This window comes from Pan paniscus, chromosome 8 (genome assembly GCF_029289425.2).
Source record: "Pan paniscus chromosome 8, NHGRI_mPanPan1-v2.0_pri, whole genome shotgun sequence".
NCBI classification, from domain to species: Eukaryota; Metazoa; Chordata; class Mammalia; order Primates; family Hominidae; genus Pan; species Pan paniscus.
In genome coordinates, this window is record NC_073257.2 from 84,335,562 (window position 1) to 84,362,104 (window position 26,543).

The window sequence follows — 26,543 nt, forward strand, 5'->3', positions numbered from 1 at the left end:
TCACCACTCCCTAATCTCAAGTACCCAGGGACACAAACACTCTGCCTAGGAAAACCAGAGACCTTTGTTCACTTGTTTGTCTGCTGACCTTCCCTCCACTATTGTCCTATGACCCTGCCAAATCCCCCTCTGTGAGAAACACCCAAGAATGATCAATAAAAATAAAATAAAATAAAGAAATACCACTCAACAATAAAAAGCAGCAAACTCCTATAACACACGACTGACTCCCAAAAATATTAATATTGAACCAAAAAAAGTCACACAAAAGACTATATATCATATAATTCCATTCATTTAAAATTCTAGAAAAAGGAAACCTAATAGCAACACAAAATAGATTAGTGGTTGCCCGGAATCAGTGGTAGGAGGTGAGGGGATGGAGTGGGGATCAACTGCAGAGGAAAGAAATATTTGAGGGTGACATAAATATTCAATATCTTGTTTGTGATGGTTGTTACACTGGTGTATACCTTTATCAAAACTCATCAAGCCATATTCTTAAAACAAGTGCATTATAATGTTGTATATAAAGTATAACTCATTAAAACTGACTTTTAAAACAGAATGGAAAAAACTATGAAAAAATTTAAAGTTTGCATTCCCTTAACCCATGTTATTCTACCTCTTAGAATTTATCCCAAAGAAACCAGGAGTCAAACAAAAAGATGCATGTACAGATGCTCACTGCAGTGTTATTTAATAAAAATAATTTCCTCTAATGTTCCATCAATAGAGGATTGATTAAATAAACTAAGGTACATTCACAGAATACTTCACAGCAATTAAAAATGGGAGTTAGCTTCTAATGTATGGACCTGAAATATCATACGTATTAATTTAAAAAGTAATATAACATAAAATATAAAAGAATATAACTTTTTTGGGGGGTTTTTTTTGGTTTTTTTTTTTTTGTAGAGACAATGTCTTACTACATTGCCCAGGCTGAACTCCTGGGCTTAAGCTATCCTCCCTGACTCAGCCTCCTGAGTAGCTGGGGTGCCCACCACTGCACCTGGAGAATAAACATATATTACAAATATATATGTGTATTCAAAAAATTTATGAGCCAGGAGATTTTGTACCAAGAGATGCTATCTTTTTCTTATGCTATTAAGCAAGGGAATGTTGAGATCATCCCTATTTTAGAGATGAGGAAACTCTCAGAGATGACAAATGAGTTTCAGAGGAGCCAAAAGAACTGAAAATCCCACAGTCTCTCAGAAAACAACTGCTATCTCAGTGAACAGGTATTTGCTCTTCAAATCTTGTAGAAGAGAACTCACATAAATTGAGGTAATAAATGCAGAGTACTACTGGAAAGTGCCTACAGGCTTTCATAGCCATCTTCGTGTCATTCTAACATCAGAATGAAACTTACTAAAAATCTCTTCCATATAATCTAGATAATGGTCCCTTACTGATTTCCTCTTTAATGCTGTGCTTATTTCCAGCTGTTATCAGGGCCGAATTTGAAGACAGAAAAGAGACTATGTTAATACGCAGTCTCCCTGAAAGCAGGAAGGAAGTCCTTTGGACTGATTAAGGCCAGCATGACGTTCACGGCGAACAAGCTCATTCTGGCTAAATTAAAGCAGTAATTCCAGTGTTTGTTCCCTGTCAGCCATGTCAGCAGCCAAAAAAAAAAAAAGGAAGAAAGCGGACGCACATGCACATGCCCAGAAAAAAAAAAAAAAAAGACTAACTTATTACACATCTGCTTGTCTTATACCTGGTATTTGTATCCTTCCAAAGAATATATACAATGACTGAGCTTCAACTAGTTTGCATTTACCAGCTAAAATAATTTCAAAACTTAGACCCTACTCCCCAAAACAGTACTGGGCTATACTGAAACCTCAGCGTTCCTGATCTCCTACCCCACCCTCCATTCCCACTAAGAACGAAGTCATCTTGTTATGAAATGTTAAGGAGAAAAATGATTTTCTGATGGTTCAGTGATATTAACATTGACATATATGTATTTTCCTCATAGATATGGCCTTATTTAAGCACATAAATGCAAAGTTAGTCACTTAAAAACTGGTTTTACAAGGCCGGGCACAGTGGCTCACGCCTGTAATCCCAGCACTTTGGGAGGCCGAGGCGGGTGGATCACAAGGTCAGGAGATCGAGACCATGATGGCTAACACGGTGAAACCCCTTCTCTTAGGCCGGGCGCGGTGGCTCACGCCTGTAATCCCAGCACTTTGGGAGGCTGGGCCAGGCGGATCACGAGGTCAGGAGATAGAGACCATCCTGGCTAACACGGTGAAACCCTGTCTCTACTAAAAATACAAAAAATTAGCCGGGCACGGTGGCGGGCGCCTGTAGTCCCAGCTACTCGGGAAGCTGAGACAGGAGAATGGCGAGAACCCGGGAGACGGAGCTTGCAGTGAGCCGAGATCACGCCACCGCACTCCAGCCTGGGTGACAGAGCGAGAATCCGTCTCAAAAAAAAAAAAACTGGTTTTACAAATACAAAAATCAACCAGGTGTGGCTGATTAAACTCATTAAAACTGACTTTTTACAGTTAGAGGTGGTGGGCATCTGTAGTCCCAGCTACTCGAGAGGCTAAGGCAGGAGAATCGCTTGAACCCAGGAGGCAGAGCTTGCAGTGAGCCGAGATCAAACCACTGCACTTCAGCCTGGGTGACAGAGTGAGAGTCTGTCTCAAAAAAAAGAAAAAAAAAATTGGTTTTACAATTCTACACTAAGCTCAGGCCATCTCTTGTATGTGCCCAATCTGAATCTATTCACCTACATAGCCCTCTTCATAAATAAGCAATTTTACTAATTCTCACCCCATACACCACAAAAGTACTTGGTTTCTAATACTTCTTCTTTTTTTTTTTTTTTTTTTTTTTTTTTTGAGACAGTCTCGCTCTGTCAGGCTGGAGTGCAGTGGCATGATTGTGGCTCACTGCAGCCTCTACCTTCTGGGTTCAAGCGATTCTCCTGCCTCAGCCTCCCAAGTAGTTGGGATTACAGGTGCACACCACCACGCCCAGCTAATTTTTGTATTTTTAGTAGAGACGGGGTTTCACTATTTTGGCCAGGCTGGTCTCGAACTCCCGACCTCAAGTGATCCACCCACCTCGGCCTCCCAAAGTGCTGGGATTACAGGCGTGAGCCACCACGCCCGACCTGGTTTCTAATACTTCTAACACTGCATATCCATCTCTCACTGTATTCTAACACCTAAGACTACCTTTAGCAATATGAACCTGATCGAAAAAAGGAAAGGAAAAGGAAAAGGAGAAAGGGAAAGGGAAGGGAAGGAAGGAAGGAAAGAAAGAAGAAAGGATCTTGTAAAAGTTTTCACCCAAAACATTTTCACTTTGCCACAACTTTCAAAGCTACCCTTTATCTACTCTTCACACTCCAAATAATACTAACAACTTTAACTCGCAGTAAAGTATAGCAGGAGTAGCAGCTACCATTTATTAAATGCTTATTATGTATCAAGTACCATGCTGAGTTCTTTATGTCATCTCATATATTTATTTTGAGACAGGGTCTCACTCTGTCACCCAGGCTAGTAGTGCACAATCATGGCTCACTACAGGCTTGACCTCCTGGGCTTAAGCATCCTCCCACCTCAGCCTCCCGAGTAGTTAAAACTACAGATATGTGCCACCACTGCGAGCTAATTTTTTATCTGCTGTAGAGACAGGGTCTCCCTAAATTGCCCAGGGCAGTCTCGAACTCCTGGGCTCAAGCAATCCTCCAGCCTCCCAAAGTGCTGAGATTAGAAGGCCTAAGCTACCTCATCCAGCGTGTCATCTCATTTAATCCTTCCTACAACCCTCCCAAGTAGGCTATAAAGATTTGGAGAAGTTAGGCCAGGCGCAGTGGCTCACGCCTGTAATCCCAGCCCTTTGGGAGGCCGAGGCGGGCGGATCATGAAGTCAGGAGATCGAGACCATCCTGGCTAACACGGTGAAACCCCATCTCTACTAAAAATACAAAAAAAAAAATTAGCCGGGCGGGGTGGCGGGCGCCTGTGGTCCCAGCTACTCGGGAGGCTGAGGCAGGAGAATGGTGCAAACCTGGGAGGCAGAGCTTGCAGTAAGCAGAGATCGAGCCACTGCACTCTAGCCTGGGCAACAGAGCAAGACTCCATCTCAAAAAAAAATAAAAATAAATATTTGGAGAAGTTCATTTGTCCAAGTCCACATAGACTGAAGAACTCAAAATCAGAACTAAGTCCATCTGTCTGAAGAACCAAAGATACTGTTCGGGTGGGGTGGCTCACACCTGTAATCCTAGCACTTTGGGAGGCCAAGACAGGTGGATCACCTGAGGTCAGGAGTTTGAGACCAGCCTGACCAATATGGAGAAACCCCGTCTCTATTAAAACTACAAAATTAGCTGGGCATGGTGGCGCATGCCTGTAATCCCAGCTACTTGAGAGGTTGAGGCAGGAGAATCGCTTGAATCTGGGAGGCGGAGGTTGCAGTGAGCCGAGATCGCACCACTGCATTCCTGCCTGGGCAACAAGAGCAAAACTCCGTCTCAAAAAAAAAAAAAAAAAAAAAAAAAAGAACCAAAGACATGAACCATTGTTCTATTTTATTCCAAATGCTTTTATTTCTGTCTTCACTATAAGATTAAGAAAGTACAGCCTTTCTGTCTGGCGGCAGCCATCAGGTAAGCCAAGACAAGTGCATACAAGTATATCCAGGAGCTACGGAGAAAGAAACAGTCTGATGTCATGTGCTTTCTTCTGAGGGTCCACTGCTGGCAGTACCACCAGCTCTCTGCCCTCCACAGGGCTCCCCACCCCACCCAGCCTGATAAAGCGCAGCAACTGGGCTGCAAGACCAAGCAAGGTTACATTATATATAGGATTCATGTTCGCTGTGGTGGCCGAAAACACCCAGTTCCTAAGGGTGCAACTTACGGCAAGCCTGTCCATCGTGGTGTTAACTAGCTAAAGTTTGCCTGAAGCCTTCAATCTGTTGCAGAGGAATGAGCTGGATGCCACTGTGGAGTTCTAAGAATCCTGAATTTATATTTAGATCTATGACTTAAATATTGGATTGGTGAAGATTCCACATACAAATTTTTTGAGGTTATCCTCATTGATCCAGCCCATAAAGCTATCAGAAGAAATCCTGACACCCAGTGGATCACCAAACCAGTCCACAACCACAGGGAGATGCGTGGGCTGACATGTGCAGGCCGAAAGAGCCGTGGCCTTGGAAAGGGCCATAAGTTCCACCACACTATTGGTGGTTCTCGCAGGGCAGCTTGGAGAAGGCGCAATACTCTCCAGCTCCACCATTATCGCTAATATAAGTAAAGTTTGTAAAATTCATACCTAATAAACAATTTAAGACAGTCATGTCTGCTTACAGGTGTTATTTGTCTGTTAAAGCTAGTCTGCAAATTATTTAATGAATGCTTTGTCAAATTAAGAAAGTTAAAGTGAAGGCCGGGCACGGTGGCTCACGCCTGTAATCCCAGCACTTTGGGAGGCCGAGGAAGACGGATCACGAGGTCAAGAGATCGAGACCATCCTGGCCAACATGGTGAAACCCCATCTCTATTAAAAATATAAAAATTCGCTGGGCATGGTGGCAGGCGCCTGTAGTCCCAGCTACTCAGGAGGCTGAGGCAGGAGAATCACTTGAACCCAGGAGGCGGAGGTTGCAGTGAGCCGAGATCGCGCCATTGCACTCCAGCCTTGGCAACAGAGCGAGACGCCGTCTCAAAAAAAAAAAAAAAAGGAAGTTAAAGTGCAATAATGTTTGAAGACAGTAAGCGGTGGTGCATCTTGTTTCTTTTTTTTTGAGACAGAGTCTCGCTCTGTCGCCCAGGCTGGAGTGCAGTGGCGCGATCTCGGCTCACTGCTACCTCCGCCTCCCAGGTTCAAGCGATTCTCCTGCCTCAGCCTCCCGAGTAGCTGGGATTACAGGCACCTGCCACCATGCCCAGCTAATTTTTTTTTTTTTTTTTTTTTGTATTTTTAGTAAAGACGAGGTTTCACCATGTTGGTCAGGCTGGTCTCAAACCCCTGACCTCGTGATCCACCCACCTCAGCCTCCCAAAGTGCTGGGATTACAGGCATGAGCCACCGCGCCTGGCTGGTGTATCTTGTTTCTAATAAGATAAACATTTTTGTCTTTGCTTTATCTTATTAGGGAGTTATATATCAGTGTATAAAACATACTATGTGGTATAATAGGTTTAAAATAAATTCTTTAAAAGAAAAAAAAAGCATACCATGGACATACATATGTAAAAAAATGAACCTTGACCTAAATATTGCATCTCGTACAAAAAAATTACTGAATCATAGATCTAAATATAAAAAACCAAAACTATAAACATTCTAAAAAGAAAACCTTCATATTTGAGGGTTAGGAAAAAAAATTTTCTTTTTTTTGAGATGGAATTTCACTGGTTGCCCAGGCTACAGTACAATGGCGTGATCTCGGCTCACTGCAACCTCCGCCTCCCAGGTTCAAGCAATTCTCCTGCCTCAGCCTCCCTAGTAGCTGGGATTACAGGTGCCCGCCACCACGCCCAGCTAATTTTTTGTATTTTTAGTAGAGATGGGGCTTCACCACGCTGGCCAGGCTGGTCTCGAACTCCTGACCTCAAGTGATCCACCCACCTCGGCCTCCCAAAGTGCTAGGATCACAGGCATGAACCACCACGCCGGCCAGGAAAAGATTTTTTAGACATAACATTAAGAGTACAACCCATAAAAAAAAAATAAACTAGACTTTATCAAAATTTAAAACTTTTGCTCTACAAAAGACACGAATAAGAGAATGAAAAGACAAGCTACAGATTAGGAGAAAATATCTGCAAATCACATATCCTCAAAAGGACTTGTATCAACAATATACATAAAGAACCCTAAAAACTCAATGATAAGGAAACAATCTGGCAGGGCACAGTGGCTCACGCCTGTAATCCCAGCACTTTGGGTGGCTGAGGCAGGTGGATCACGAGGTCAGGAGTTCAAGACCGGCCTGGCCAATATGGTGAAACCCCATCTCCACTAAAGATACAAAAAATTAGCCGGGCATGGTGATGCATGCCTGTAATCCCAGCTACTTGGGAAGCTGTGCCAGAAGAATCGCTTGAAGCCAGGAGGCGAAGGTTGCAGTGAGCCAAGATCGAGCCATAGAACTCCAGCCTGAGTGACAGGGCGAGACTCCATCTCAAAAAAAAAAAGAAAGAAAGAAAGAAGAAAAGAGAACAACCCAATTGTTGTTGTTTGTTGAGACAGTCTCACTTTGTCACCCATGCTGGAGTGCAGTGGCACCATCTTGGCTCACTGCAACCTCCATCTCCTGGGATCCAGTGATTCTCGTGGCTCAGCCTCCCGAGTAGCTGGGATTACAGATGTACACCACCGTGCCTGGCTAATTTTTGTATTTTTAGTAGAGATGGGATTTCACCCTGTTGGCAAGGCTTGTCTCAAACTCCTGGCCTCAAGTGATCCACCCACCTCCATCTCCCAAAGTGCTGGGATTACAGGCATGGGGCACTGCCCCCCGCCAAACAACCCAATTGTAAAACAGGCAAAAGACATGAACAGACACCTCACCAAAGATAATCTAAGGATGGCAAAAAAAGCACATGAAAAAATGTTCAACATCATTAGCCATTAAAGAAATGTAAATCAAAACCACAATAAGATGTCACTACACAGCTATTAGAATAGCAAAAATAACAAATAGTGATAATATCAAATGCTAGTGAGGATGGAGAACAACTGGAATTCTCATAAATTGCTGTTGGGAATGCAAAACAGTACATGCATTCTGAAAAACAGTTTGGCAGTGTTTTATAAAGTTAAATATACACCTACCATACATCACAGCAACCCCATTCCTGGGTATTTTACTGTAAAGAAATGAAAACTTACGTTCGCACAAAAACCCGTACACAAATGTTTACAGCAGTTCTAATCATAGTTGCCAAAAACTGCAAAAACCCAAGTGTCCTCCAATGGGTGAATGGAGAAACAAATTGTAGCATATCCATAAAGTAGAATATTACCCAGAAATAGTAAGGAACAAACTCCTGAGACACACACAACTTGGATGAATCTCAAAAGCACTATGTTGAGTGAAAGAAGCCAGTTACCTACTGTATGATTCCATCTATATGACATTCTCAAAAAGACAAAACTACAAATAATAAAACACACACACACACACACACACCACACACACACATGATAAAACTACGGTGAAGAAGAGCTCAGTGATTGCCAGGGGTTGTGGGTGAGGAAGAGGTGACTATAAAGGGAGAGCATGAGGGAGTTTTTGGGGTGGAACTGTTCTGTATCCTAATTGTTGTGGTAGTTACAGAAATCTAAACATGTTTTAGAATTCACAGACATGTATACCCCAAAAAAGTCCATTTTAATTATAATAATTTTGAAGATAAAATTGAAAAAATGTAATTCTTCAGAGGATAATTGGTTAAATAGGGGTTTAAAAAGTTAAAGTCTTACCTCTTACTGTATATCAAAACATATTCTAAATTAACTAAAAAGCTAAATGTAAATTATGAAATAATACTGATTTTTTTTTTTTTTTTTTTTTTATTGAGACAGCACTGTTGCCCAGGTTGGAGCGCAGTGGTGCGATCTCTGCTCACCGCAAGCTCCACCTCCCGGATTCACGTCACTCTCCTGCCTCAGCCTCACGAGTAACTGGGGCTACAGGTGCCCACCACCACGCCCGGCTAATTTTTTTTTTTTTTTGTATTTTTAGTAGAGATGGGGTTTCACCATGTTAGCCAGGATGGTCTCAATCTAGAGACGGGGTTTCACCATGTTAGCCAGGATGGTCTTCATCTCCTGACCTCGTGATCTGCCCGCCTCAGCCTCCCAAAGTGCTGGGATTACAGGCATGAGCCACTGCACCTGGCCTGATGTTCTTAATATATATGATGCTCCTACAAATAAATTTTTAAAAAGAACACTCCCAAAGAAAAATGGGCCAAGACATGAATAAACAAAGTACAGGAAAATGCTTTATCTCACAAATAGTTGAATAAATAAACAGTAAAGCAATGACACAGTATTTTTTGTCAACTGAAATACAAAAAAAAAAAAACCAAAAACCTTAAAAGAATGATAACATCCAGTACTGGCAAAAGTGGGAAAGGAAACCTAAAGAAAACTCTAGTTTGGAGCATAAAGTGCTATAAGATTTCCTGAAGGTAATCTGGATGTCTATACATGTTGAAAAATTCATACATCCACATATACTGTTTTTTCACTTCTAGTGAAAAACAGTATATGTAAAATAAACAGTATAAGTAAAATAACCCACTAGTGCAGAAAAATGTATTCAGCACACTCATAACAAAATAGAAATTAAAAAAGTTAAATAATTACATATCCATATAATAGAACAGTAGGTAGCCATTACGAAACCAAATCACCTGAACAGTTAATGAAATCAGATTTTTGTTTTGTTTTGTTTTGTTTTTGTTTGTTTTTTGTTTTTGAGACAAGTTTCGCTCTTGTTGCCCAGGCTGGAGGGCAAAGGTGCGATCTCGGCTCACCGCAACCTCAGCCTCCCAGGTTCAAGCGATTCTCCTGCCTCAGCCTCTCGAGTAGCTAGGATTACAGATATGCGCCACCAGGCCCGGATAATTTTGTATTTTTAGTAGAGACGGGGTTTCTCCATGTTGGTCAGGCTGGTCTCAAACTCCTGACCTCAGGTGATCAACCCACCTCAGCCTCCCAAAGTGCTGGTATTACAGGTGTGAGCCACCATGCCCGGCCCAGATTATGTTATTTTAGTCATCACTGCTATAATTTCCTACTTGTTCTCACAAAGTAGGTTTTGTGGGTTTTTTAGGTTTTGTGGGTTTTTTGCTGTGGTTTTTTTTTTTTTTTTTTTTTTTTGAGACAGGGTCTGGCTCCATTGCCCAGGCTGGAGTGCAATAATACAATCTCAGTTCACTGACACCTCCACCTCCTAGGCTCAAGCCATTCTCCCACCTCAGCTCCCAAGTGACTGTGACTACAAGCACACACCATCATGCCTGGATAATTTTTGTATTTTTTGTAGAGACAGGGTTTTGCTGCTATGTTACCCAAGTTGGTCTCAAACTCCCAAGCTCAAGCAATCTACCTGCCTCAGTCCTCCACAAAGTGTTGTGATTAGAGGCATGAGCCAACATGCCAGCCAAGATTTAGGTCTTTCTTCAATGACAAAACAATGTTCATGGTAGAATGATTACGCTTTCAAAAAAACTAGAATATAAGATTATATACAAGCTAAATTTTATTTTATTTTTTATTTTTTATTTTTTGAGATGGATTTTTACTCTTCTTCCCCAGGCCGGCATGCAATGAGGTCGGGAGTTCGACACTGACCAGCCTGACCAACATGGAGAAACCCTGTCTCTACTGAAAATACAAAATTAGCCGGGTATGGTGGCGCATGCCTGTAATCCTAGCTACTCAGGAGGCTGAGGCAGGAGAATTGCTTGAACCCGGGATGCAGAGGTTGCGGTGAGCCAAGATCGAGCCATTGCACTCCAGCCTGGGCAACAAGAGTGAAACGCTGTCTCAAAAAAAAAAAAAAGTATGTGAGTGTACAGACACATTGATACACACACATATATAGCAATGATGTAACAGCATCTCTCAGTAGTGGAATTATGGATGATTTTTTATTAATCTTTTCTGTATTTTCTAAATTTTCTATAATAAACATATTGCTTTCATACTTTTTTGAATCAATATACATTTTTTAAAATCAACTAACTGATATCCAAAATGAGTTTAAAACTTGTTTTCTAATCTGGATTATCTGCTATTATCCTGGTCACAAGCATTTCACTGTTATCTAAGTATGGCAATTCTACATGCAAATTTGTCTTTTAGTTACTAATCCCAAATGAGCCATGACCGCCCAAAGTCAGAAGATCTACAGATAATGGCATCTCATTAACATTACCACCCAAAAGATGCAGAATAGTGTGTCTATTAGGATGAGCCATTTGTGTCTTAAATCTTTTTTTTTTTTTTTTTTTGAGACAGCATCTCACTCTGTCTCCCAGGCTGGACTGCAGTGGCACGATCTTGGCTCACTGCAACCCCCATCTCCCAAGTTCAAGCAATTCTCCTGCCTCAGCCTCCCAAGTAACTGGGATTACAGGCACATGCCACCTCACCCAGCTAATTTTTTTTGTATTTTTAGTAGAGACGGGGTTTCACCATGTTGGCCAGGCTGGTCTTGAACGCCTGACCTCAAGTGATCTGCCTACCTCGGCCTCCCAATGTGCTGGGATTACAGGCATGAGCCACTGCGCCTGGCCCGATATGTGTTAAAATTTTTTAAAGACATTTCTGTAATATATAGAAACTTATGAGCTGATATGTCCATACACTTTTTTTTTCAGTTCAATATAAGAAGCCAAAAGAAATAGTTATCTTTTTTGGTGGGGGAAGAAGTTTATAACTCCCTACTGTTTGATTTATGAACCATTTTTGTATTCTTTTTATATGTAACTTTTTTTTTAACCTTCTTGTTTTGTTTGCACTTACCATGGAGCACTTCGCCAGTACTTCCTCCTGGAATCTCAGGAATCCTTCCTGAACCTCAACTTCATTGAGGAAAAAGGCAAGGAAGTGAGTGAAGGGCTGCTTTCTTCGAAAAGTGTCCAAAAGAACATCAATCCGTGTTCGGGCTGAAATTACACCATTTCGATGCTGGCCAGTGATTACTGTAAACAAAGAAGAAAGGGTAAACTGCTCAAGGACCCCCAAATGCTTATAAAACAGGACCTCTTGATACTGTCACCTCTGAGGAGCTAAAGCAGTTCTGAATGCGTATATGAATCTAAACAGGGGACAATAACAAATATAAGAAAACTGCTAATTAATTCAATGTAAGCAGAATGAGGCTTAAAAATAGAATATCCTTGGCCAGGCACGGTGGCTCATTCCTGTAATCCCAGCACTTTGGGAGGCCGAGACAGGTGGATCACGAGGTCAGGAGATCGAGACCATCCTGGCTAACACAGTGAAACCCCACCTCTACTAAAAATACAAAAAATTAGCCAGCCTGGTGGCGGGCGCCTGTAGTCCCAGCTACTCAGAAGGCTGAGGCACTGATGGAGGGAACCCAGGAGGTGGAGCTTGCAGTGAGCCAAGATTGTGCTACTGCACTCCAGCCTGGGCAATAGAGCAAGACTCTATCTCAAAAAAAAAAAAAAAAAAAAAAAGAATATCCTTAAGACAGCTTATAAAGTAGAAAAATGAATTCAAGTACTACAAAGCAAACCCTTGCTAGTAGGAATGTAAAATGGTGTAGTCACTATGAAAAAGTTTGGTAATTCCTTAAAAAGTTGAACATAGCTGGGCGCAGTGGCTCACGCCTGTAATCCCAACACTTTGGGAGGCTGAGGTGGGCAGATCACTTGAGGTCAGGAGTTCAAGACCAGCCTGGCCAATATGGCAAAACCCCATCTCTACTAAAAATACAAAAATTAGCTGGGTGTGGTGTCACATGCCTGTAATCCCAGCTACTTGGGAAGCTGAGGCACAACAATGGCTTGAACTAGCAAGCTGGAAGTTCCAGTGAACTGAGATCACGCCACTGCACTCCAGCATGGGCAACAGAGCTAGACCCTGTCTCAAAATAAATAAATAAATAAATAAATAAATAAATAAATAAATAAAGTTGAACATAGACTTACCATATAACCCAGAAATTCTACCCTTAGGGATACCCAAAATAAGTAAAAACCGAGAAAGAAAAAGGGAAGGGAAGGGAAGGGGGAGCAGGGAAGGGGAGGGGAGGGGGGAGGGGGAAATGAGGAAGGGAAGGGGAGGGGGGAGGGAGAGGGGAGGGGGGAGGGAGAGGGGAGGAGGAGGGGGAGGGGACGGAACAGGTGAGGAGGGAGGAGAGGGGAGGGAAGGGAGCAGATGGAAGGGGTGAGGAGGGAGGGGAGGGGAGGGGAGGGAAGGGAGCAGATGGAAGGGGTGAGGAGGGAGAGGAGGGGAGGGAAGGGAGCAGATGGAAGGGGTGAGGAGGGAGGGGAGGGGGAAGGAGATGGGGGAGGGCAGATGGGAGGGGGAGGGGAGGGGGGGAGGGGAGGGGGAGGGGAGGGGGAGGGGAGGGGAGGGGAGGGGGAGGGGAGGGGAGGGGAGGGGAGGGGGAGGGGAGGGGGAGGGGAGGGGGAGGGGGGGAGGGGAGGGGGAGGGGGGAGGGGAGGGGGAGGGGGGAGGGGAGGGGGAGGGGGAGGGGAGGGGGACGGGGAGGGGAGGGGGACGGGAGGGGGACGGGAGGGGGAGGGGAGGCGAGGGGAGATGCGAGGGGAGGGGAGGGGAGGAAAGGGAAGGGAAGGGAAGGAAGGGAAGGAAAGAAAAGAAAGAAAAGAAAGAAAGAAGGCAAGGCATGCTCATGCCTGTAATCCCAGCACTCTGGGGCAAAGGCCAAGGCAGGAGGATTGCCTGAGGCCAGGAGTTCCAGACAGCCTAGGCAATTTACTGAAACTCCGTCTCTACAGTGGTTGGAGGTGGAGAAGCTTCTGATGTTCCATTGCCTGAGATTTCAAAACAGACAAGACCAGATCCTTGTCTAGAGGATTAAAAGCTACCAGATCATTTCCTCCTCTGATTTCTCTAATTTAGGAGACACAAAAGAAATGGGTAAATCACAGCAAATATCACACGAATGCAACTGCAGACTTGACTTCACATCACAATTCAATTTACTCTAACCAATACATTTGGTTTTTCTATATACTTTACTTCTCTACAAGATCAATAAGCCAGTTTATTTATTTTATTTTCGAGACAGTCTTGCTCTGTCACCCAGGCTGCAGTGCAGTGGCACAATCTCGGCTCACTGCAACCTCCGCCTCCCAGGTTCAAGCGATTCTCCTGCCTCAGCCTCCTGAGTAGCTGAGATTACAGGCACGTGCCACCACACCTGGCTAATTTTTGTATTCTTAGTAGAGACAGGGTTTCATCATGTTGGCCAGGCTGGTCTCAAAATCTTGACCTTGTGATCCACCCAACTTGGCCTCCCAAAATGCTAGGATTACAGGTGTGAGCCACCACACCCAGCTAATTTTGTATGTTTATTTTTATTTTTTGAGATGGAGTCTTGCTCTGTCGCCCAGGCTGGAGTGCAGTGGCACGATCTCGGCTCACTGCAACCTCTATCTCCCAGGTTCAAACAATTCTCCTGCCTCAGCCTCCCGAGTAGCTGGGAATACGGGTGTGTGCCATCACACCCAGCTAATTTTTTTTTTTTTTTTTTTTTTTTTTGAGACAGAGTCTCACTCTGTCACCCAGGCTGGAGTGCAGTGGCACGATCTCGGCTCACTGCAACCTCCGCCTCCCGGGTTCAAGCAACTCTCCTGCCTCAGCCTCCTGAGTAGCTGGGATTACAGGTGTGCACCACCATGCCCTGCTAATTTTTGTATTTTTACTAGAGACAGGGTTTCACCATGTTGGTCAGGCTGGTCTCAAACTCCTGACTTTGTGATGTGCCCTCCTCAGCCTCCCAAAGTGCTGGGATTACAGGCGTGAGCCACTGGGCCTGGCCGGCTAATTTTTTGTATTTTTAGCAGAGACGGGATTTCACCGTGTTAGCCAGGATGGTCTCGATCTCCTGACCTCATGATCCGCCCACCCCGGCATGAGCTAACACGCCTGCCTAGTTTTTATTTTCTCTTCTTTGTTTTCTGTTTTTTTGTTTGTTTTGAGACAGTCTCGCTCTGTCACCCAGGCGGGAGTGCACTGGTGCGATTGGCTCACTGTAGCCTCGACTTTCCCAGATAAAAAGATCCTCCCACCTCAGCCTCCCAAGTAGCTGAGACTACAAGCATGTGCCACCACACCCAGCCAATTTTTGTATTTTTTTGTAGAGATGGGGTTTTGCCATGTTGCCCGGGCTGACCTTGAACACCTGGGCTCAAGTGATCCTCCCACCTAGGCCTCCCAAAGTGTTGGGATTACAGGCATGAGCCACCAAGCCCAGCCTGACACACTAGTTTTTCACACTGCAACATTTGTGCTAAGTTAAAATGGAGTCTTTATAACCTGTCTACCCTTTTCTGGATAAGTTCTGGAACGAATCTAGTATATTAAAATGGCTAGGGTCTCCACATTTACACCACGTTATAATTTTACTGCAATAAAAAATATTATATAACTTACTACACAAATAGAAAAAATGGGGAACATATAACAAGTGTTAATAGCAATTATGTTTGGGGTTCGTATTATAAGAGACTTCCATGTATACCTTATATATAATTTCTGCAAGCTTTCTCTTTTTTGAAAGCATGTATTAATTTTATAATCAGAAAAAATTAGGGCTGGGTGCAGTGGCTACCTGTAATACCAGCACTTTGGGATGCTGAGGCTGGCTGCACCTGAGGTCGGCAGTTCGAGACCAGCCTGATCAACACGGAGAAACCCCATCTCTACTAAAAGTACAAAAGTAGCCAGGCATGATGGCACATGTCTGTAATCCCAACTACTTGGTAGGCTGAGGCAGGAGAATCACTTGAAACCAGGAGGTGGAGGTTGCATTGAGCCAAGATTACGCCAAGCCAAGATCGTGCCAATGCACTCCAGCCTGGGCAACAAGAGCGAAACTCCATCTCAAAAAAAAAAAAAAAATAGATGAAGTAACTTTTAATGCAATTATAAAATGACCTTGGTATTTGTAACTTGAATGTTAAAACTCAAGGAAAATAAAATTTTGCACTTATAATTCTAATAAACTGAATATTTACTTTAATAAAAGTCCTTCCAAATGCTGTTAAAAGTTCTAATGCTAGAGTTTGTTGACATTACCTAGAGAAAACTGTGTCACTGCACTGGCCAATATGGGAGCCCACATGCAGCTAGTTAGTTAAATTAATCAGAATTCAGTAAAAGTAAAAATTCAGAAAAAAAAAATTCAGTTCCTTTCATACTAGCAATATCTCAAGTACTCAAAGTCATACGCATGACCAGTACCTGACACGTGCGGCTCCTGTGCTACACTGCATGGATATAGAACATTCTCATCAACACAGAAAGCTCTTTTGGACAGCACTGTTGTCCAAAAAGTCAATTGCTACTTATCTGCTGTCAAGGTGATTATTCTTTTGTGTGTGTGTGTATGACAGGGTCTCGCTCTGTCACCCAGGCTGGAGTGTGGTGGCATGGACACAGTTCACTGCAGCCTGGAGCTCCTGGGCTCAAGTGATCCTCCCACCTCAATCTCCCACAGTGCTGGAAGTACAGGTATATGCCACTGTCCCCAGTCAAGGTGATTATTCTCACATAACATAAAATGAAAAAGAGTACTTATAATTTTTTATGCAAAAACAATACAATCTATGAACATTTATGGAAAATGGGGCTAGACGCAGTGACTCTTGTCTATAATCCCAGCACTTTGGGAGGCCAAGGAGGATCGCTCAAGCCCAGGAGTTCAAGGCCAGCCTGGGCAACATAGCAAGACCCCATCTCTACAAAAAGTATTAAAAATTAGCTGGGCATGGTGCTAAGCGCCTGTAGTCCCAGCTACTTGGAAGGCTGAGGGAAAAGGATTGCTTGAGCCCAGGAGTTCAAGGCTACAGTGAGCTATGATGGAGCCAATCAACTCTAGCCTGGGCGACATGCTCTTGCCTGTAACCCCAACACTTTGGGAGGCCAAGGCAGGCAGATCGCTTGAGCTCAGGAGTTCGAGACCAGCCTGAGCAATGTGGCAAAACCTTGTCTCTACAAAAAATACAAATAAATTAGCCAGGTGTGGTGGCGTGTTCCTGTAGACCCAGCTATGCAAGGCTGAGATGAGAGGATTGATTGAGTCCAGGAGGTAGAGTCTGCACTGAGCTGTGATCATGCCACTACACTCCAGCCTGGGCAACAGAGACTCTGTCTCCAAAAATAAAATAAAATAAAATAAAGGACTAAAAGGCCAGGCATGGTGTCTCATGCCTGTAATTCCAGCACCTTGGGAGGCTGAGGCAGGCAGATCACTTGAGACCAAAAATTCAAGATCAGCCTGGGCAACATGGTGAAATCCTGTCTGGATAAAAAATAAATAAAAATTTTTAAATGAAAAAAGAAAAAGAAAATGGGTTAATGAATTATTGGAGGTTGCTGCACTCTTTGACTTTAAAAAAGTTCCATCGGCCAGACATGGTGCTCACGCCTGTAATCCCAGCACTTTAGAAGGCCAAGGTGGGTGGATCACTTGAGGCCAGAAGTTTGAGACCAGCCTGGCCAACATGGCGAAACCCTGTCTCTACCAAAAAATACAAAAATTAGCTGGGTTTGGTGGCACACACCTGTAGTCCCAGCTACTCGGGAGGCTGAGGCAGGAGAATCGCTTGAACCTGGGTAGCGGAGATTGCAGTGAGCTGAGATTGCACCTCAGCACTCCAGCCTGGGTAACACAGCAAGACTCTGTCTCAAAAAAAAAAAAAAAATTCCATCCTTCCAGAATGAGTTTACAGTTTTGTCCTAACAATGCCCCTCACTCAAAGCCATTGTACATACAACAAAAGCCTATGCCCTTGGTTTACAGTGAGGCTTGGTACAGACACTTTCTAACTTGATTTATACTGCTAAACTATTTTTCCTTATCAGAACAGTTATTTGAGCCAAGTTATATTATTTTAATCATTACTCTTATAATTTCCTTCCTAGTCTACAAAATCAAGGGTAAAAAATTGAGAGCACAATGGAAAAGGCTGAACTTTATTTCATATTCACTGATCTCATTGATTTTCTCTAATTCTAATTGGAAACAATTCACAAATCCATTTCAAGTTACCAAAGCATGAAAAGAAATCTCCTAATACACAGTGAAATCTGGAAGCTTTATTCCATCAAGGTATGATAAAGTATAAAATTAAGGCCCAGGTACTCAATCAAGATAAGGTTATATAATTCCATCTTTCCTCATTTGGGAGACTGGTACTGATAAACCATAAAGACGCCCATAGCTGGCCGGGCACGGTGGCTCACGTCTATAATCCCAACACTTTGGGAGGCCGAGAGGGGAGGATCACCTGAGGTCAGGAGTTCGAGACCAGCCTGACCAACATGGAGAAACCCCGCCTCCACTAAAAATACAAAATTAGCCGGGTGTGGTGGCACATGCCTGTAATCCCAGCTACTAGGGAGGCTGAGGCAGGAGAATCGCTTGATTCCGGGAGGCGGAGGTTGCAGTGAGCCGAGATCACGCCACTGCACTCTAGCCTGGGTAACAAGGGCAAAACTCCGTCTCAAAAAAAAAAAAAAAAAAGAAAAAGCCCATAGCTAAAACCCCACAGAAAACATAGTTACTAAACACTGCAGTTGGTTACATTATTCCATAAACATGCAAAAGTGACTTCAAATGTAACTTATATCTACTGAGTCTCACCAATTTCCCCGTCTTGTCCAGGTTTAGGAATGCTAATAGAAGTTTTGGTCTCCATTTCTATTTTCTTCCTAGTGTCCCCTCTCTTTCCAACTATATGCCTGTAACATAAAGTAATTAAAAGAAGATTAAGTCAAAATGTACCAAAATAAAGAACCTCATTATGTTTAAATCCTTTGTGACAAGAGATACTCCCTTACAGAAAAGTAGTTCAGTAAAAGCCCAATATTTGTGGAAGAAATTACAAGTCATCTAGCTTTAGAACATGCTGTAGTAAAGTCATTGGCAAAGATGAGTTTTTGGCCCTATAGCCAATTCAATGCAGAGATAGAAAAACCATGCCCAACACCCGTTTGCTTCTCAAAATTAGATTTAAAATCTGGGTCTGCAATAAAGTGAAAGAAAAGCTGGCCAGCAGGTGCAGTGGCTCACACCTGTAATCCCTGCTACTCAAAAGACTGAGGTGGGAGAACTTCTTGAGACCAGGAGTTTGAGACCAGCCTGGGCAACAGAGTAAGACCCCGTCTCTAAAAAAATATTTTAGGCTGGCGGCAGTGGCTCATGCCTGTAATCCCAGCACTCCAGGAGGCTGAGGTGGGCAGATCACCCGAGGTCAAGAGTTCAAGACCAGCCTGGCCAACATGGCAAAACCCCATCTCTAAGAAAATACAAAAATTAACTGGGTGTGACAGCAGGGTGCCTGTAATCCCAGCTACTTGGGAGGCTAAGGCAGGAGAATCACTTGAACCCGGGAGGTGGCGGTTGCAGTAAGCTGAGATCGCACCACTATACTCCAGCCTGGGCGACAAGAACGAGACTCTGTCTCAAAAAATAAATTTTTTTTTCAGTTTTTTTCAATAGAAAAATTAGAATATCTGAGAACTCATGGCAACAGCGAGCTACAGCCAACTCTCGACTACCCCATGAAGACGGGACATGAGCTCACAATCCCCATCACTCCCACTTAAATCACTTATTGACTCATTTACATTACTTGCCTGGACTTCCAAGTATAAATATTCTGACAATCCAAAGTTATCTTCTGGAACCCACAGTCGTTTGATGTGTTCAAGTGAATGAGACTACCGAATCCCAAGAGAGAAATTTCAGAGTCTATAAAGCACTAAGAGGCCATCACAGGGCTATCAAGTTAAGAACTCCTTGTCATCAACGTTATTTTAACCTCTATGACTTCAATTACAGTACCCAATTCTACGGATGACTATGTCTAAAACTATTTGTTAGTTTTTGCGTGGGATAAGAAAGCCCAATTACTTCCCTTAAGATCTATTATAGTAAGCCAGTTTTTAAAAATAAGATGTTTAGAGGAAGATTGGAAGTCTGTAACTTCCAAGTGGTTTTCCTGTGTGTTGGGATAGAGATTGTAGGGCACCAAACTCTGTGAGGCCTTTGTTTTCCCACCTTACCAATTAGGAGTGCTTTCTGTCAGGCTCCAGTTTGTTACTATGTGGCTAGTGAACAAGCCTATCACAAAAAGCAGTGGTTCAAAGTGCTATTAATAATCTAGGCTTCAGCACCTAAGAAAGCAAAGTGGTTGAGGTTTAAAAGGCTTTAGAATCAAACAAACCTTGGAATTCATATAACCACTGTAAGCCTACTTCTTCACTTATCAAAATGAAGTGAGAGGCTGACGCAGAAGGATCCCTTAAGCCCAGGAGTTCAAGGCTATGGTGAGCTATGATCACACAGTGGCACTCTGGCCTGGGTGACAAAGTGAGATCCTGTCTCTAAAAAAATAAAAATAGGCCAGGTGCAGTGGCTCATGCCTGTAATCCCATAATTTGGGAGGCAGAGGCGGGCAAATCACTTGAGGTCAGGAGTTCAAGACCAGCCTGGCCAACATGGCAAAACCCTGTCTCTACCAAAAATACAAAAATTAGCAAAGCCAGGCAAGGTGGCTCAATGCCGGGTGCGGTGGCTCACACCTGTAATCCCAGCACTTTGCGAGGCCGAGGTGGGGGGGATCACCTGAGGTCAGGAGATCGAGGCCAGCCTGGCCAACATGGTAAAACCCCATCTCCACTAAAAATACAAAAATTAGCCAGGCGTGGTGACAGGTACCTGTAATCCCAACTACTCGAGAGGCTGAGGCAGGAGATTGCTTGAACTCAGGAGGCAGAGGTTGCAGTGAGCCAAGATCACACCACTGCACTCCAGCCTGGGTGACACGAGTGAAACTCCATCTCAAAAAAAAAAAAATTAGCAGGGTGTGGTGGCGGGCGCCTGTAATCCCAGCTACTTGGAAGGCTGAGCAGGAGAATTGCTTGAACCTGGGAGACAGGGGTTGCAGTGAGCAGAGATCGCACCACTGCATTCCAGCCTGGGCGACAGAGGGAGACTCCGTCTCAAAAAAATAACTAAATAAAATTAAATTAAATTTGGCTGGGGGTGGTGTCTCACGCCTGTAATCCCAGGGAGGCCAAGGTGGGTGGATCACCTGAGGTCAGGAGTTCAAGACCAGCCTGGCCAACGTGGTGAAACACCGTCTCTACTAAAAATACAAAAATTACCCAGGCATGGTGGCAGATGCCTGTAATCCCAGTTACTCGGGAGGCTGAGGCGGGAGAATCACTTGGACCCAGGAGGCAGAGGTTGCAGTGAGCTGAGATTGTGCCATTCCACTCCAGCCTGGGTGACAGAGCGAGACTCTGTCTCAAAAAAAAAAAAAGAGGCCAGGCATGGTGGCTCACGCCTGTAATCCCTGTGCTTTGGAAGGCTGAGGTGGGTGGATCACCTGAGGTCAGGAGTTCGAAACCAGCCTAACCAACATGGAGAAACCCCACCTCTACTAAAAATACAAAATTAGCCAGGCACGGTGGCGCATGCCTATAATCCCAGCTACTCGGGAGGCTGAGGCAGGATAATCTCTTGAACCTGAGAGGCAGAGGTTGTGGTGAGCCGAGATCATGCCATTGCACTCGAGCCTGGGCAACAAGAGCGAAACTCCCGTCTCAAAAAAAAATAAACATTAAATTAAATTAAAATGGAATGAATAATACCTATTTGTCATAAGGTTGTCGTAAGGATTAAATGTGATCATATATGAAAGAGCTTCCCAATAAGTGGCACAGAGCTCCATACAGTCCATGCTGTAGAGCAGATGCCCCTAACGTTAGTAGATTAAGCATACCGGGAGAAGGACCCTGACAGTAATAACTTAAGCCTACCTGAGAATCACCCTATGATCTAAAAGGAATTATGTGTTCAGAGTTCCAAACTACGGAATCCGGCTTGGATTCATTCCAACCCAGAGATTCATTCCTTTATCTATGAGGAACATCTGAATCCCTGACCCGTTTATGGAACCCAGGCCATACAGAGGATTGAGACCCTTTGTTTTGGATTAAATAAAGGTTGCCAGGTGATGGCTGCTAGGGGCAGGGTGCTAAGTGGAAATGTTATATAAACTGTATGCTTTTTCCAAGCAGTTGAAGTTCTGTCCAGCCCACTACCACGGCACCACCCTTTATGCAAGTCCCCTCAATAAATCCTCTGTCTCATTTGCTGGCTCTGGGTCTCTTCCCCAGCCTCTCTAACATGGTGCCATCCCCATCAAAGTCAACAGGTGTGCGGCATGACATATGCTATCCTCATTAAACCTATACTGGCACCTTTTCAGTTAAAAGTATAGCTGGACAGAAAAGAGGTTTACATGGAAAATCTAAAATACTCACTATAGGCCAGACACAGTGGTTCATGCGTAATCCCAGCACTTTGGGAGGCGAGGCAGGCAGATCACCTGAGGTCAGGAGTTCAAGACCAGCCTGACCAACATGGCAAAACCCCGTCTCTAACAAAAACACAAAAAAATTAGCCAGGCGTGGTGGCGCATGCCTGTAGTCCCAGCTACTCGGGAGGCCGAAGCAGGAGAATCACTTAAACCAGGGAGGCAAAGATTGCAGTGAGCCCAGATCGTGCCACTGCACTCCAGCCCGAGTAACAGAGTGAGACTCCGTCTCAAAATAATAAAATAAATAAAATATTTGCTACAATAATACAAATAAGCAGTGACAAGGTGACTCCTTGGTTGAATACATAAGAGGAAATTCCTACCAGGTCAAGTGGTTCTCAGTCTTGGCTATACACTGGAATCACCTGGGGGGCTTCAAATAGTGATACCTGGGTCCTGCTCCCACAGACTCTGATTTAATTGGTCTGGGGTGCACCCAAGCCCTGGGATTTTCAGAAGCTCCCCAGATGATTCTCCTGTGCACCTGAGGCTAAGAACCACAGCATGAGACATAACCCATGGACAGGTGTTGACAATATTAGGCTCTGATTATAAATTAGTTTGGCCAGGTAATTTCTTTCTTGATCCAAATAAGCCTACAGAAATTATTCCCAAGAAAGAAATCTTAGTATTTTTTTTTTTTTTTGACACAGGATATTGCTCTGTTGCCCAGGTGGAATTACATAGGCACAATCATAGCTCACTGTAACCTTGAACTTCTGGGCTCCAGCAATACTCCTGCCTCAGCCTACCAAGTAGCTGAGACTACAAGCACTCACTACCACGCCTGGCTAATTTATTTTTTTAATTTTTATTTTTTTTTGTAGAAACAGGGTCTCACCATGTTGCCCAAGCTGGGTGGTCTCCAACTCATGGGCTCAAGCAATCCTCCCATCTTGGCCTCCCGAAGTGCTGGGATTACAGGTATGAGCCACCACACCCAGCCTTCCGAGTAAATATTACCTATTAATTAGGATTTATCAGACCCAATACCTAATTTAACATGCAAGTCACTTGACACATAATGAGTGCTTAGAATATAGAGAAATCAAAAGATTATCAAGTCAGAATCATGAGAGGAACTTTTACACACCTTAGCAACAGCAGATTCACACCAAGACCTGTTACACTGATTTTTTTTTTTCCAGGAAACTGAGCCACAACTTTCTAAAATCATGTTTCTTAGGAAAAAATGTCACTAGAGCCTGATTTGGTCATATTCCAGGAGAATTTTATCTTTAATAGGTGTTTCAGAATGCTATCAAGGTGGATGAAATGAAAACATTTGTGGCCGGGTGCGGTGGCTCACGCCTGTAATCCCAACACTTTGGGAGGCCGAGGCAGGTGGATCACCTGAGGTCAGGAGGTCGAGACCAGCCTGGCCAACATGGTAAAACCCCACCTCTACTAAAAATACAAAAATTAGCCAGGTGTAGTAGTGCAGGCCTGTAGTTCCAGCTACTCAGGAAGCTGATGCAAGAAAATTGTTTGAACCAAAGGGGAGGAGGTTGCAGTGAGCCAAGATCATGCCACTGCACACCAGCCTGGGTGACAGAGTAAGACTCCATCTCAAAAAAAGTGTGTGTGTGTGTGTGTGTGTGTGTGTGTGTGTGTGTGTGTGTGTAGAGACCAATAAGCAGGCTATTTTAAGTAATCCACAGAAAAGACAGAGAGGTAGCAGTGAAGATACAGACAGCTGGTAGATTCAAAAGATATTTAACACACTTGTAATGCCAGCCCACTGGGAGGCCAAGGCAGGTGGACTGCTTGAGTTCCAGAGTTCAAGACCAGCCTGGGCAATATGGAGAAAACCTGTCTCTACCAAAAATACAAAAAATTAGCCAGGCATGGTGGCACACACCTCCCAGCTATTTGGGGGGTTTAAGTGGGAGGACCACTTGAGCCCAGGAAGTCAAGGCTACAGTGAGCCGAGATCGCACCACTGCACTGCAGCCTGGGTAACAAAGCAAAGCCCTGTCTTTAAAAAAAAAAAAAAAAAGATATTTAAAAGGTAATATGGGATATGGTGGTTGGGCACAGTGGCTCATCCCAACACTTTGGGAGACCAAGGTGGGAGGATCACTTTTGTCCAGGAGTTCAAGACCAGCCTGGGAAACATAGTAAAACCCCATCTCTACAAATAATTCAAAAAATTAGCCAGGCTTGGTGGTGTGTGCCGGTTCCAGCTACTTGGGAGGCTGAGGTGAAAGGATCACTTTACCCTGGGCAGTCAAGGCTGCAGTGAGCCAAGATTGTGCCACTGCACTCTAACCTGGCAACAGTGCGACACCCTGTCTCAAAAATACAATAATAAAAATAGGCTGGGTGCAGTGGCTCACACCTATAATTCCGGCACTTTGGGAAGCTGAGGCAGGTGGATCACCTGAGGTCAGGAGTTCGAGACCAGCCTAGCCAACATGGCGAAACCCCATCTCTACTAAAAATACAAAAATTAGCCAGGCATGGTGGTGGGCACCTATTATCCCAGCTACTCAGGAGGCTGAAGCAGGAGGATGGCTTGAACCCTGAGGGCGGAGGTTGCAGTGAGCCAAGATCGTCCCATTGCACTCCTGCCTAGGTGAAAGAGCGAAACTCTGTCTCAAAATAAATAAATAAATAAAATAAAATAAATAAAATGTTATGTGGTTTGGATCTGTGTCCCTGCCAAATCTCATGTTGAAATGTAACCCTCAGTGTTGGAAGTGGGGCCTGGTGGCAGGTGTTTGGATCATGGGGGTGGATCCCTCATGATGGCTTAGCACCATCTCCTTGGCGATGAGTGAGCTCACACAAGATCTGGTTGTTTAAAAGTGTGTGGCATCTCACCTCCCATCGTTTTTGCTCCTGCTTTCACCATGTGACACGCCTGCTCCCACTTCAGCTTCTGCCAAGAGTAAAAGGTCCCTGAGGCCTCCCCAGATGCTGGTGCCATGCTTGTACTGTCTGTAGAGTCATGAGCCAATGAAACCTCTTTTCTTTTTTTTTTTTTTTTTAAGACTAAGTTTCACTCTTGTTGCCCAGGCTGCAGTGCAATGGCACAATCTCGGCTCACTGCAACCTCTGCCTCCCAGGTTCAAGTGATTGTCCTGCCTCAGCCTCCCAAGTAGCTGGGATTACAGATGCCTGCCACCACACCCGGCTAATTTTTGTATATTTAGTAGAGACGGGGTTTCGCCATGTTGATCAGGCTGGTCTTGAACTTCTGACTTCAGGTGATCCACCCGCCTCAGCCTCCCGAAGTGCTGGGATTACAGGCGTGAGCCACCGCACCTGGCCGAAACCTCTTTTCTTTATAAATTACCCAGCCTCAGGTATTTCTTTATAGCAACACAAGAATGGCCTAACACAAGAGGCAAAATCAGCTTAGTGATACATGTGGAACAATGAAATTAATCTGTAATCAGTCCTTTGACATTTCAGGACATAACACTACACTATTTTATCATTAGTAATCAAGCACTGCAATAAGTATGGAAGACCAAAGGGTCCACTTCCCGCTGAGTTTCCTGGAAGTGTCTCCCCATGAAACTGTTGGGGACATGACTCACTTATAGAGCAAGCTGGGGGCCCTCAAAGTAGACCGGAATCCTTGTGGGGTCTGCTCCACCTCGTAGGCATCACAGGGCTCATCAGCACACTCCATGGAGCCTGCACAGAAACCATCACACCTCACTCAGAAACAATGTTGCTCTATGGACAACAGCTTTCGCCTCAGCTGTCAACCGCTGTTGAGGTTTAAAAAAAGCAATACACAGGCATAAAGAACAGCCGGACACTGTACATTCCATGACACTGCTCTGATACTCCTTCTGACCCGATCTTATAGGAAATAAACCATAAAAAAACACATAATGACTATTTTAAATCTTTCAGTCTTGGAACCCTGGGAAGGTAGCATATGCATACGGTAGTTCCCCCTTATCTGTGGTTTTGCTTTCCAAGGTTTCAGTTACTTGCAGTTAACTGCTGTCCAAAACTATTACTACAATAAGATACTGGATATGAGACAGAGAGACCACATTCACATCACTTTTATTACAATGTATTGTTATAATTGTTCTATTTTGTTAGTTATTGTTATTAATCTCTTACTGTGCCTGATTAATAAACTAAACTTTATCAAAGGTTTCTATATACAGTTGGCCCTCCATATCCAGGGATTCTCCATCTGTGGATTCAACCAACTGCAGATTGAAAATATTTGAAAAAAAAATCCAGCCTGGGCAACAAAGTAAAACCCCCTCATCTCTACAAAGATTAGCTGGGCATGATGGTACATGCCTGTAAGTCCCCACTACTCAGGAAGATGATGTGGGAGAATCATTTGAGCCCGGGAGGTGAGGCTGCAGTCAACCAAGGTCGTGCCACTGCACTCCAGAATGCGCTTGTCTCTTAAAAAAAAAATTACGGC

At 44.0% G+C, this 26,543-nt stretch overlaps 1 protein-coding gene and 1 pseudogene across 6 annotated transcripts in view; one reads left to right on the plus strand and one right to left on the minus strand.

Moving 5' to 3' along the window:
• The window catches only part of ASCC1 (activating signal cointegrator 1 complex subunit 1), a 129,493-nt gene that overhangs the window by 95,831 nt on the left and 7,119 nt on the right, over positions 1-26,543 (minus strand). For all 6 annotated transcript variants that reach the window (XM_034930769.3, XM_034930766.3, XM_063607723.1 and 3 more), the window contains exons 3-5: positions 25,681-25,780; positions 18,385-18,482; positions 11,544-11,722 (exon numbers count right to left, since the gene is read on the minus strand). In XM_034930769.3, the coding sequence (XP_034786660.2) occupies positions 11,544-11,722; positions 18,385-18,482; positions 25,681-25,780 (377 nt within the window). The remainder of the gene's footprint in view (positions 1-11,543; positions 11,723-18,384; positions 18,483-25,680; positions 25,781-26,543) is intronic.
• On the plus strand, positions 614-5,616 carry LOC106635173 (large ribosomal subunit protein eL15-like; annotated as a pseudogene).